Raw genomic sequence first — 12,910 nt, forward strand, 5'->3', positions numbered from 1 at the left:
GTAAAGGATCAAAATTTTTCTTTGGGCTGGAGATAGGGGAGATTTTNTAAAACAATTTTTATTATGTTAATCACCATACAGAACATCATTAGCTTTTGACGTAGTGTTCCGTGATTCATTGTTTGCATATAACACCCACTGCTCCATGCAATACGTGCCCTCCTTAATATCCATCGCTGGCCTATCCCAATCCCCCACCCCCCTCTCCTCTGAAACCCTCAGTTTGTTTCCCAGAGTCCATGGTCTCTCGTGGTTCATTCCCCCTTCTGTTTACCCCCCCTTCATTCTTCCCTGCCTTCTCCTACCGATCTCCCTGCTATCCCTTATGTTCCATAAATGAGTGAAACCATATGATAATTGTCTTTCTCTGCTTGACTTATTTCACTTAGCATAATCACCTCCAGTCCTGTCCATGTTGCTGCAAATGTTGGGTAATCATTCTTTCTGATGGCTGAGTAATATTCCATTGTATATATGGACCACATCTTCTTTATCCATTCATCCGTTGAAAGGCATCTCAGCTGATAGGGGAGATTTTTACTATTAATTTCTTTCTACAGTTCATATATATAGAGAGAGACCCTAAAGCTTGCCTAAAGGCCTATCAGTATGATTTCAGGAGTCTGAATACCTGCTCCTTGTTCTCTACAGCACTGACTGCAGAAATGGACTTGGTTTAAGCTTAGCCTGGGAAAGCTGAGAGCAATAGCTGAGAAGTTTGTTCAGGCCAAATTGTAGGGGCTTATCTACCCTAGTAATCATACTGTGCATTTTGAAACTTTGATTTATATGCACTGCTCTACCAGCCTCCTTTATATCAGTCTGGGTTTGAAAGGCAACAGCTGAGCTGGAGGGACCGATGTGATGCTTCCTCAGTTGTGACTTTTCACAATTATATACCCTAATGGGGAGAATGTGGATACTAACACCTCTATCTCAGAGGATGACCTTGTGGCTTTCTCTGTGCTGACATCCTTCCTACAACTTTGAGATAGTAAACCTTGCTTAATTTACTCAAGAGGTGTCTGATGTTTAAATGAAGAAGTAACCACTGACATTGGTCAAAATGGTGGTTCCAGTCCTCAACAGATTAAACGAGCTTAAATCTACCATTACCATGCTATTTACTTTTTTTTTAAGATTTTATTTATTTATTTGACAGACAGCCAGTGAGAGAGGGAACACAAGCAGGGGGAGTGGGAGAGGAAAAAGCAGGCTCCCAGTGGAGGAGCCCAATGTGGGTATCCATCCCAGAACTCTGGGATCACGCCCTGAGCCAAAGGCAGACGTTTAACAACTGAGCCACCCAGGCGCCCCCATGCTATTTATTTTAATAAGTAACATCGAAACAAAAGACAAAATACAAAAGCAAAGCTTTCTATAAGTAATTGTGGCTTGAAAGCAGCGGTCTGTTTCTCCCTGCACAAAAAACTCACTAAGTATTTGTGCAATGTTGTTGGTAGGAAACAAAGCACACCCAGTGTAGTTCAGTATTCCTCCACACCTAGTTTAGGGTCACTGTGAAGCACTGTTGCAGAAACTTGTGAATATACTTATTGAAATCAAGAGAATAGAATGCCTTTCTCAGAAATCTCACTACTTTACCCAGAATCCACAGCTAAGGTCAAAATTGGTAACACGAAATTGCAACTCCTATGTGTGCAAGTTTCTTTCCTTGTTAAATTACACTATGCTTACGGGAAGGACCCCATTTCATACTTTTTTTTACGTCACTCGCAAAGTAGAGAATAGGGACCGCTGAAGGCAATGTTTGAACACCACAGGTATTAACAATGAATTTAGGAAGGCAGGTAGTATGTACAGTGGTTATCGTGGGCTTTGGTAACAAATCTGTGTTCTAATTCCTAGTGGTCACTTTGTAGCTATGAGTCCTTGGTTAAATAATTTTCCTGTAGGATAATTTTTTTTAAAAGATTTTATTTATTTAAGAGAGAGTACGAGCGGGCGGAGGGGCAGAGGGAGAGGGAGAAGCGGACTCCCCACTGAGTAGGGAGCCAGACGGGGTTGGGGGGAAGGGCGGATCCTAGGACCCTGGGATTCTGACTTGAGCCGAAGGCAGACCCTTAACTGACTCATCTACCCAGGTGCCCCTCCTTTAGAATTTTTAAATCCATTCAAGGACTAAGGATATGTCAGGTACACAGGGGATCCACTGTGAACGAAGTAGGCAGCATTCCTGCCCAAGAAAAGGTTTTTCAACAGTCCAGAAGACAGAAAAGAAATTTGAAAAACCGTGAAAGAGCTTGTCTATAAAATAAAAATCGTATCTACTTCCCGGCAGATTAAATGAGATAAAGCGAGTACTTAGTTCAATGGCTAGCATAATTAACAATAAGTACTAGAGATGGTTTAGCAAAGCAAAGCCAAGTAAAGTTTGGGTTTCACTTCCTTATCACGTGAATCGCTCCTCTTACACAGGTGGGTTCCCCAGGCTTTTCCACTTAAGGGCCTAACAGGTGTCTACTTGTATGTGTGAGGGACGAGCCCTGGCTACGGAGGACAGGAAGCCAAGAGCGGCTAGTAACCGCCAGGATAGAGGTGGGAGGATGCCGTCTCCAGCCGCCGGCTACTCATTTTTACCTCCGGGATCCAGGGCACTAGCGCCAGCCGCCGCTGTCAGGCCGGATTTCCCATTGGCTAGTCTCCTTAGGAAACACACGCCTTTTCCCGCCTCCTCACGCAGCTAGTCCAATGCAAGCTTCCCCGTTCCGCTCCGCCCCGCCCCCACAACTTCGCCTACCTGATGGATTCGCGCCATTGGTGGATCTCTGCGGCCGTGATGGCGGCGGTGCGCGTGCGCGCTCGCTCCGGGGCCCTCCTCCCTGGTGGAGCGAGCGGGCCGTACTGTAGCAGGCCGACCGTGCTCCGCCCGGGTGAAAGGGCGGCGGCGGCGCTGGGCGGGGCGGAGTTCCACCGCCTGCTGCGGGGCTGTGGTGGGTCCTGAGAGCCGCTCAGGTGGGGCGGGGCCGGCCGAGTGGAGTCCGCGCGCACCCGCGCTGAGCTGCCCGCTCCGGCGGCTGCGCTGCTCGCCTCCCGGGACTTCGCGCCGGGGTCTCCAAGCATGACCGAGCTGAGGCAGAGGGCGGTCCGCGAGCCAGACGCGCCGCCCGAGGACAAGGTAGCGGCGGCGGCGTCGGGGTTGGCGCGGTCGGGCAGCTGCGCCCCCCGGAGGTCCGCGGGGGCCGCGCGCAGAGGGGTCGTCTCGCTCTCTGACCCTTTGTCGCGGCCGACGGCGGCCCCGGGCAGCGCCGAGGGTCTTTGGGTGGGGGCCCCGGCGGAGCGCGCATGAGGGGGCCGTAGGTCGGAACCCCGGGTCTGGTTGGGGGTGGCATCTCCCGGGCGCAGGAAGGAGCGCGCCTCGCAGGGTTGGTTGGGGTCCCCTTCCAGTCTCCTACCTCCCCGACGCCTTCCTGGTGTGGAGACATCGGGACCCTGCAAAGCCTTTTTTGGCAGGCAGGAGACTCATCTGAGCCAGTCTAAGGCTCTCTGCTCCCCTTTAAAAGGTTATTTGGGCGAGGAGGCGGCTATCAAGACAAGGCCATGGGATTTGCCTCTTAAGAGATTTAAATTCTTGAAAGTGAAATCTGTTGGCTTTAAGTTAAGCAGAGAGGTCCCTTGACTCACGTCGTCAGTAGGTGTTGGAAGGTATACGCCCAGTATAGGTTTCCTGCTTCAAGTGTGGGCACTGATGGGGTAGAGCAGGAGGGTAAAAAAGAGGCCATCTTGGCGGGGACGCAGCTGGTTGGGGGGTGAGCGATGAGGGGGGTAGACACTTTTCATTGAAGTGAAAGATTTGTGTAGGGGAGTTGAGGGAGGTGGAGAGTGGTTGGTTCTGTGGACGTTGAATGACAGCGTAAGGGCTGGGACCCAGCGGTAGTATCTCGAGCTTCAGGAGCAGAGTATTCGGTAAATGCATCTGGCAGTGATGTGTAGAATGGACTGAGAGAGCCTGGGCCAGGATGGAAGACGTTGGTTAACTTGGGGGTTGCCAACGGGTGACTTGCACATATTTTCTTTGGTTCACATGCTCTTTTAAAAACCGGAAGGTTTCTCCTTTAACAGTCTGAATTTCAGGCCTGTGTGGATAACTGCAAGATCTGCCATCATAGTCCCACCTGATTAACATGGGGCTGGAGCTGAGGAACAGCTGTTGCCACCAATCCCTGTTGTCCTACACCAGGCCTACAGCCCCCACTTATGTGTGGAGCTTGCAGGTTTTGATAACTGGAGGAAAGGGACTTTAGGGAAACACCAGGAAGGAAGCAAGCACAAAATCTGGGGACAGGGTGTCAACAGAGCAGTTATACTAGGAGGCATGTTTGGGGTGAAAGATAATAGGGTGTTAAACACGTTTTTTCTTACTGCTATTGACAGTGGATCATTCAAGGAGAACTCTTCATATTTTTAGAATAAATTTTGGGGAAAATTTCGAGTTTCAGCACAAGGTTAGGAGTCACTTGCAGAGAAACGGTACTTTGAAATCTCTTACCTTCCCATGAAATATCCTGGTTGGGCCTGAAAGAACTCTGCCCTGTCCTGCATATACTAGCTGATGAATATTTAGTTGTTTAGAGGTTGTGTAGCCCTGCTCAAGATTTAATATTAATGGACTTTGTGGCCTAAAAGGTGTGAAGAGAGGGAGACAAAAGAAGGCACGATAGCCAGTGGGCAATATTTTTTGAAAAGCTATTTGTAATAGTTAGACATGCTTACTGGCGAAAACAAACACATACACACACCCCATGGGATTGTGAGGTGAAAGTTTTTACCCTCCCCGCTCAATTCCTTAGATCCATCTCCCAGAGAAAAAGTGCCAGTTGAGTCTTAATTACTTTCTCACTCCATGTTTTAGGTAGGGAGAACATGAGGAGCTGTCCAGCTAATGGTACCTTAAATTTTTAACTGCACTTGAAGCACTTACACAGTGACAGAATGCCTGGGGTGGTGAGCTCCGCTAAGTGCTTGTTCCCTAAAATGGAGCAGCTACTGCATTCGGTTAAAAACCTGATTGATGTAGTCCATTAGTCCAGAACGAGGCCCTCAGCTCCTCCCCTGCCCCGTCATTGAGTATTTCTGAACAACCAAGTGTGGTATTTTTAATAGTAAAGATACATTTTAAGAACTGTGAAATGCTTTATGTACCTTTGATGAATTATAGAATCTTTAAAACTATTGTTTCATAGTTTGAAAAACCTATTTCCACGATTCTGTCTTTGCTGATATTCTTGTGTTAAAACTTAAGAAAATTAGAATAAAACAAGGCTCTCTCTTTAAAGAAATAAGAAAGAACTTTCTTATTTCATAAAAGAATTCAGAAAATAATATCAGGTCAGCTCATTAAAAGAACTGGAACAAATTTGAAAGATTCTTTTAACTGTTCCATTTGCTTAATGGTTGTGGCAAAATTGTTTTGTAAATAAGCAGACAATCATTAGTTTCAAAATAATCTGGAGAATGTGTTTATTAGGAGTCAGAAGGTATTTTGTTATATTTAGCATCCTCAAATGGAATTTTCAAAGCCAATTGCTAATAAAGGAAATGTTTTTCTCTGGGAACCGTGCTTATAATTTTAAAGTCCCAAAGCACAGTATTGTTGCCAAATTTAAGAAACTTGGAATTTAAGCTTTGAGAGTGATACTCTTTCCGCCCAACCATGTTTTTCCAAAGGAGGTTAGGAAAGAAAAGGATGAAACATGGGCCAAAAGATTGGGATCTTAAAATTTATGTTTGGGCTGGCATTTCAGGAGACTTTGTTTTGGAGGTTAGAGTGAAGGCTCTGCTGTATTTAGGTGCAGGAGTGCTACTTAAATTAGAGCTTTACTTGTTTCAAGGCTTCCTTTGTAGATGGATGAAGCCAGCATGGGGAGGAAATAGTGACATCATTTAGAAAGGGGACTTTAAATTTTAACTGAAGACAGTCGTTAGGAGCAGGGACTGTGCCACTTACCAGCTGTGTAACTTTGAGCAAGGCACTTGTAAAAGCCTCCGTTTGTCCATCCCTAAGATGGAGGTGATAAGGTAGCATGTGCTTCAGAGGATGTTCCTGTGGATTAAATGAATATTTGTGTTACATAGGTAGGGCAGGAATTGTCACACTGTGATAGTGTGTTGGCTAAGGTTGTTTCTGGCTGAAACATAGTTTTATAGAAAAAAATAATATTCTCCTTCCACTCTTGTAAGATGATTAAATCATCAAGTTATGAGTGTTTGGAGTAGTTTTTCCCTATTCATCACTTTTTAAGGAAAGGGTTAGAGACGGGGCTTGGCCTTCTGTGACCTACCTTTTCAATTCATTTTCTTGCTGAATTTTTCGGTGCTTAGAATCACAGGCAGGCTTTAGCTCTAGAAGCAGCATTGCTGTATGCAATTATCTTCCCTTCACTGCACCACCTATAATATATTTTAGGACAGTGGTGAGTAATTAAAAGTGTTTTTCTGATTTTTAAGAGCGAATTACTAAAATAATGAAATCTTATTTTAAGAGCTATAAAACTACAGATGTAGGAGAAATGCTCTATTTCAACTTCTTTTTTTAATTGAGAAATACTTTGGATATTGAAAAATCAGTAAACCTTGACTATGTTTTTGGTTTTTTTTAAAGATTTTATTTATTTATTTGACAGAGAAAGAGACAGCCAGCGAGAGAGGGAACACAAGCAGCGGGGAGTGAGAGAGGAAGAAGCAGGCTCCTAGCGGAGGAGACTGATGTGGGGCTCAATCCCAGAACGCCGGGATCACGCCCTGAGCTGAAGGCAGATGCTTAATGACTGCGCCACCCAGGCGCCCCTGACTATGTTTTTTTGTTTAATTTTTATTTTATTTATTTTTGAGAGAGCAAGTGCATGAATGGGGGGGGGCAGAGGGAGAAGCAGGCTCCCCGCTGAGCAGGGAGCCTGATGTAGGACTCGGTCCCAGCACCCTGGGATCATGACTTGAGCCGAAGCAGACGCTTAACCAACTGAACCACCCAGACACCCTTTTTTTAAAAAAATTTTAATTTAATTTAATTTTTTTGATGTAAAGTTCAATGATTCATTAGTTGCGTATAACACCCAGTGCACCATGCAATACGTGCCCTCCTTACTACCCATCACCAGCCTATCCCATTCCCCCACCCACCTCCCCTCTGAAGCCCTCAGTTTGTTTCTCAGAGTCTATAGTCTCTCATGCTTCATTCCCCCTTCTGATTACCCCCCCTTTCTTTATCCCTTTCTTCTCCTACCGATCTAGACATCCATCCAGACACCCTTGACTATGGTTCTTAAACAGGGAGAGAAGGTACAAGATTTGTCACATAACCCACCATTTTAAATTTCTTATTTATGTTGATCACAGTGTTTAAGTTTAAAAACTCGGGGCGCCTGGGTGGCACAGCGGTTAAGCGTCTGCCTTCGGCTCAGGGCGTGATCCCGGCGTTGTGGGATCGAGTCCCACATCAGGCTCCTCGGCTGTGAGCCTGCTTCTTCCTCTCCCGCTCCCCCTGCTTGTGTTCCCTCTCTCGCTGGCTGTCTCTATCTCTGTCAAATAAATAAATAAAAAAAATCTTAAAAAAAAAAATAAAACCTTTAAAAAAAAAAAAAACTCAATTAGCTCCCATTTTGTTACTACTTAAAATTAGAGTTTTTTTTAAATTAGTTTTTTTCAAAAGCTAATTTTCAGGGTGCCTGGCTGGCTCAGTTGGCAGAGCATACAACTCTTGATCTCAGCGTTGTAAGTTTGAGCCCCACGTTGTGTGTAGAGATTAATTTTTTTTTTAAAGAGCTGATTTTGTTTGAAATGTTTTGTGTTTGCACACATTTGTGATATTTCATTACGAGAATTTATATCTTTTAAAAATGTTAAATTGTTCTCATTTGTTATTAGAACTAGGAAGATCTTAGAGGTCATTATTTGATAGAAGAAGATGCCATATCCCAGAGAGTTTACTTGTTCAAGGTCACACAGCTTGTTAGAGGCAGAATGGGTCATAGTATGAAGGTTTTCTTATTTCTGTTTTTTTCTCATTATGTTGCATAACGCTGCCAGCAAGGGTACAGAATTAATTTACAGACTTTAAAAACATGCCCAAATAGCACCTATTTTTCTTATGTGGCTATAAAAATCAGAAAAATAAAAAATGAATCTTTCAAAATATATATGTGTATGTATATATATAGATATATATAGATATATCTATATATGTATATGCAAATTCTCAGTAAATGTGGAGATTCTGAGGGAAAAAAATGGGCAGGAAAAGTTGATTAGGTCCCGTTTTCCCAGTTACTGGTGGTTTACATGTTTTGGAGTCATCCCTGGGAGCAGCCATTCGGGTATCTTTGAAAGGAACTCCCACTGTGGTGTGGGCTCCTCACACGGAGCTGCATATGAGGCTGCTTTCCGGATGATGACTTTTAGTATCAGAACTGTTTGTTCCAGCAATAATCAGTCACTCAGTATTCAACAGACCTTCTCCTTAGAACATTCACTGAATCCCGTGTCTGTTGTATACAGTCTCTGTTAGCTCCAAGGGAGGGCTGGTGTCTGTGTTCATGAAGAAAATGTTCAGGATTTTTGGCTCTAAATCTCCAAGTATTTCATTCTTTCTCCATTGATATGAAGAAATATAACTGAATGCACAAAAAGGAATCTTGTAACTAATTTCACAGTTGCAAGAGGATGCAGATAATCGTCCTTTAAACTGTTTGAAAGAATGTGAATGTCAATACAGTAACCCCCACCCCCACCCCCTGCCCTTATCTGCAGGGGATATGTTCCAAGACTCCAGTGGATGCCTGCAACTGCACATTGTACCGAATCCTGTATCTACTGTGTTTTTTGCTGTACATACGTACCTATGATAAAGCTTAATTTGCACATTAGCACAGTGAGAGACTAAAATAGAGTACTTGCAACCATATACTATAATAAAAGCTATGTGAATGTGTTCTCTCTCTCGGAATATTGTTCTGTACTCGCCCTTCTTGGCTGATGTGAGATGATGAAATGCCTATGTGATGAGCTGAAGTGAGGTCAATGACATAGGCACTGTGGCTTAGAGGTTGGCTACTGTTGACCTTCTGACGATACCTCAGGAGGATCACCTGCTTCCAGAACCCTGTTGACTGCCAGTAACTGGGGCCTGGGAAGCCAAAACTGCAGTAAGGGGACTGCTGTGTTTCTGATTTGTGTGCTCTTCCATCTGCTCTAGGATCCACCCAGGTAGAGTAGATTGAACTCGGTGGTGTTTCCAGTAGGCTTGCAGAGTAACTCTCCTGCACACGTTTCATGTTCCCTGTGTCGTGACAGCCTCCCTGACTTTCGTGATCTGTGCTGGAGGCTGCTGGGTGTTGAGACAGCACAGCCTTTCATGTGCTATACTGCCCTCTCGTTTGTGAAAGAGACATAGAGACCCTGACTCTTGATTAGTATTTTCGCCAGGGTCGGCTTGGAAAAATACAAATTTGTTCCTGGCATTGGGCAGAGTTCTTGCCTTCCAAGCCTCGTGGCATGGTGTTGTGGTGCCAGCGATGGTAGGCTGGTTCCATTAGGCAGCTCACCCTGCCAGTTCCCAGTCTTTGTTCTCACGCTGTTTGCCCCAATGGTGGGGATAGCAGAGGGTCCACAAAGTTGAGCGACCTTTTCAAGAAAGTTAAACTTTATTGTGTCATTTTGACTGGGCAGTGCATGGTTCAGAATTTGAAAGGTGCAAAGGGTACCCTGTGAATTGCACCTTCCCTCCTCCCCCGTGCTCCGCAGAGGCAGCCTCTTGAGCCAAGTTGCAGTGCTCATGAGTGCCTGCTATTGGTGCAGAACCTGATATGTCCTTCCAAAGTCACATGTCCTTTTGTTACCTTTTGACAGCAAGTCCTTTGTATCAGGGTCACTGCAGGGCTAGGCTGGGGCTTCTCTGTAAAGACTCTGCTATGCTTTTGAAAGAGCTGTTGAGACATGGGATTTTCTGGCAATACTCCCTCTCCTGGGTCCCTGGTGTTGAGAGGATTTCTGTCATTGACCCCAGATTCCTCAATGGGTGATTCTCAGAGCCTCCTCTCCATAATCTGTGTCCTGCTAGTCCTGGTGGTTTCAGTGATATCCAGGACATTCCTTGGTGATATCCCTGTCAGTGACTATCTCAAGTCTGACTTCTCTTGTTCTAGACATTGACCCTCTTTGTCTCCTCTGCAAGTAGAATCAGATCTCTTAAGTTGCTCTAGGTTAAGTCCACTGGTCCCTGTGTCTTCTCCCTCACCCCTTCCAGGTCACAGGTTCTAACCAGGTGTTACCTGGATTCCTTACTTATTGCTCTTGCGTATTTCACATAGTTCAGCACTATTGAGAACCCTTCTAATTGAGCTCCATCCCTTCAGGATTTGTACTCAGTCACTTCTAGTCCATCTGTCCTTTCTATCCTCTAACAGCTTTGAAACTACCCTATAAATTACAGGGGCAAAAAGAAAAAATTCTGGCTATAGGAGACTATGAAGTCTTCTCTCTTACCCAGTCACTCCTCTTGCTTGGCCCCTGTGATATCAATCTTGGCTCTTGCTGTTTCCATCTCCTGAATTGTGCTCTTTGTCACCCCTCTCCCTACCTCTACCTATTTAAATCTTATTTTCTCAAAATCTATTTTAGCTCTTCTCCATGTCATTACTTCATCAGGCATATATTTATTGTAGAAACCACAGAAATGTGTACCTATGAGAGTGAAATCCACCTACAATCCCATCATGCAGAGAAGCAACCATTGTTCAAATGCATGTGGTTGCACATGGCTGTAATAGTAGTTACCATGTCTGATCTGATAGCTTGCCTTTTTATGCTGTCAGAAGTATTTTCCCACATTGTTAAGTTTCGTTAAGTTCTTTATAAGCAGTATTTCAAACTTTTTCTTATTATGAAAGAAACAGATGAAAATAAAAGATATTCATTGTAGGGGCACCAAAAAGAAAAGAAATCACCTTAAGCCTGCCATTGAGAGATAACCACTGTTGTTGATGTTTTGGTGTGTAGCCTTTCTTTTTATATGCACTGCACATTCCTGTACTATGTATACTACTGTTTTATAACTCTTTTTTTCTTTTTTACTAAAGAATATACCCTAAACACTGTTCAAGTCTGTAAACATTTAACCAGCATCATTTTTAATGTCTATATGTCATTTCATTGTGTTTCTCCACCTTAACTTATTGAACCAATCAGGCTTTTAAGTTACTTAAATTTTTTGCTATTATAAGCAAGCTGCAGGAAATACTCTTGTTGAAATAAAACAAAACACAAAAAACCCTTTCTGCACATGCATATCCTTAGATAAGTTCTATGTTTAGAACTGCTGATTTAAAAAGGGATGTACATTGTCTAAGCTTTTGATACAATTAATATATTTCCTTCCTGCAGTAAATTTGTAGCCACCCTAACTTCATGAGAGTGTCTATCTTTGTGGTCTCTCCTCCCCGACAAAACATACTGAGTATTCACTTGTTTCCTGGTCTTAGAAGAGGTATTATAGCATAGTGGTTACAAGCACAGACTTCTAGGTGGACTGCTTGGTTTATAACCCGGCTCCCCCAATAATTTGCCTCAGTTTTCTCCTCTGAATAATGGGGTTTAGAATGAGGTTGTTCTGAGGCATTATCGTGCTTTTCCCCAAAGGAACTGTACCTTAGAGTAACCAAATAGTTGATCAGAAGTTTCTTTTTATAGAATAAATGGAAAAAGAGTGATAGAATATTAATATATTCAGCTCCCCCACTGAATTGATAGAACGAGACCATAACCATCAATGCTGCTACCATCAGACAACCAGATATTGTGTATCTCCTGATGGAAGTACAAATTAGAGGAGGAATCTTGTCCAAAAGTCATATCTGAGCCTGATCAATACTTTAGTTCTAAGTCCTAGTTTACAGGAAATTCAAGGGACAGGAGAACACATTGAAAAACACCACTGGACAAATGATGTGGTTACTTTAGAAAATACATGGCAAGGAGACATCTTGCCCCATTTTAAGAGAAAGGGGGAGCAATAGATATGATAAAACCTACATATTAAAAGACTTAAGGCATATTAATGATTGTTGGACCTCATTTGGGTCCTGATTGAATCAAACTGCAATGAAAAGAAAAAAATTGAAAATTTTGGGTAAATCTGAATATTGGAAATTTAATATAAAGGAATCGTTAATTTTTATAGGTGATAATGGTATAGTGATATTTAAAAGCCCCTAATTTGAAAAAAAAACACTATAAAAAGAAACAGTTGGTAAATAGAGCTACATTAAAATTAAGAACTAAATGAAAAGGAAGTCTACAGATGAAAAGGAGGTCTACAGATGAGAAGATATAAAAAATATATTTGACACAAAACTCATATCCAGAATCTATGAAAAGAATTCCTACAAAATGAATATATAAAAAGACAACTCAGTTAAATGGGCTCCTCAGATGGCCAATAAATATATGAAAATGTGCCCAACATCATTAGTTTTTAGGGAAGTGCAAATTAAAACCCACAGTGAAATTCCACTGCACACCCAGCAGCACGGCTAAGATTAAGAGGACTGAAAATACTAAGGGATGGCAAGTATGTGGAGTTCATATACTGTTTGTGGGAGTATAAACTGGTACAACCACTCTGGAAAACTGTTTGGGAAATATTTACTGAAGCCTATGTATAGGGTCATCTGGGTGTCTCAGTCAGTTGGGTGTCTGACTCTTGGTTTCAGTTCAGGTCATGATCTCAGGGGCGTGAGATTGAGCCCCGTGTTAGGCTGGGTTCCATGCTAAGCTTGGAGTCTGCTTGAGATTCTTTCCCTCTCTGTCTGCTCTTCTCCACCCCACTCATGTGCGTGCTCTCTCTCTCTCTCTCTCAAATAAATAAAATCTTAAAAACATAAAACCTACATATACA

General features: G+C 43.2%; 1 protein-coding gene across 3 annotated transcripts in view; it reads left to right on the forward strand.

Moving 5' to 3' along the window:
* Nucleotides 1-2,826: 2,826 nt before the first annotated feature.
* CDS2 (CDP-diacylglycerol synthase 2) overlaps nucleotides 2,827-12,910 on the forward strand; it is a 60,781-nt gene continuing 50,697 nt past the window's right edge. The window contains exon 1 of one of the 3 annotated variants that reach the window (XM_034640390.1): nucleotides 2,827-3,139. In XM_034640390.1, coding sequence (XP_034496281.1) covers nucleotides 3,083-3,139 — 57 coding nt within the window. In that variant the 5' untranslated portion in view covers nucleotides 2,827-3,082. The remainder of the gene's footprint in view (nucleotides 3,140-12,910) is intronic. The other 2 variants (XM_034640389.1, XM_034640391.1) reach the window with 2 other exon arrangements.

Source organism: Ailuropoda melanoleuca, chromosome 13 (assembly GCF_002007445.2).
Source record: "Ailuropoda melanoleuca isolate Jingjing chromosome 13, ASM200744v2, whole genome shotgun sequence".
In the NCBI taxonomy this organism is placed as follows: domain Eukaryota; kingdom Metazoa; phylum Chordata; class Mammalia; order Carnivora; family Ursidae; genus Ailuropoda; species Ailuropoda melanoleuca.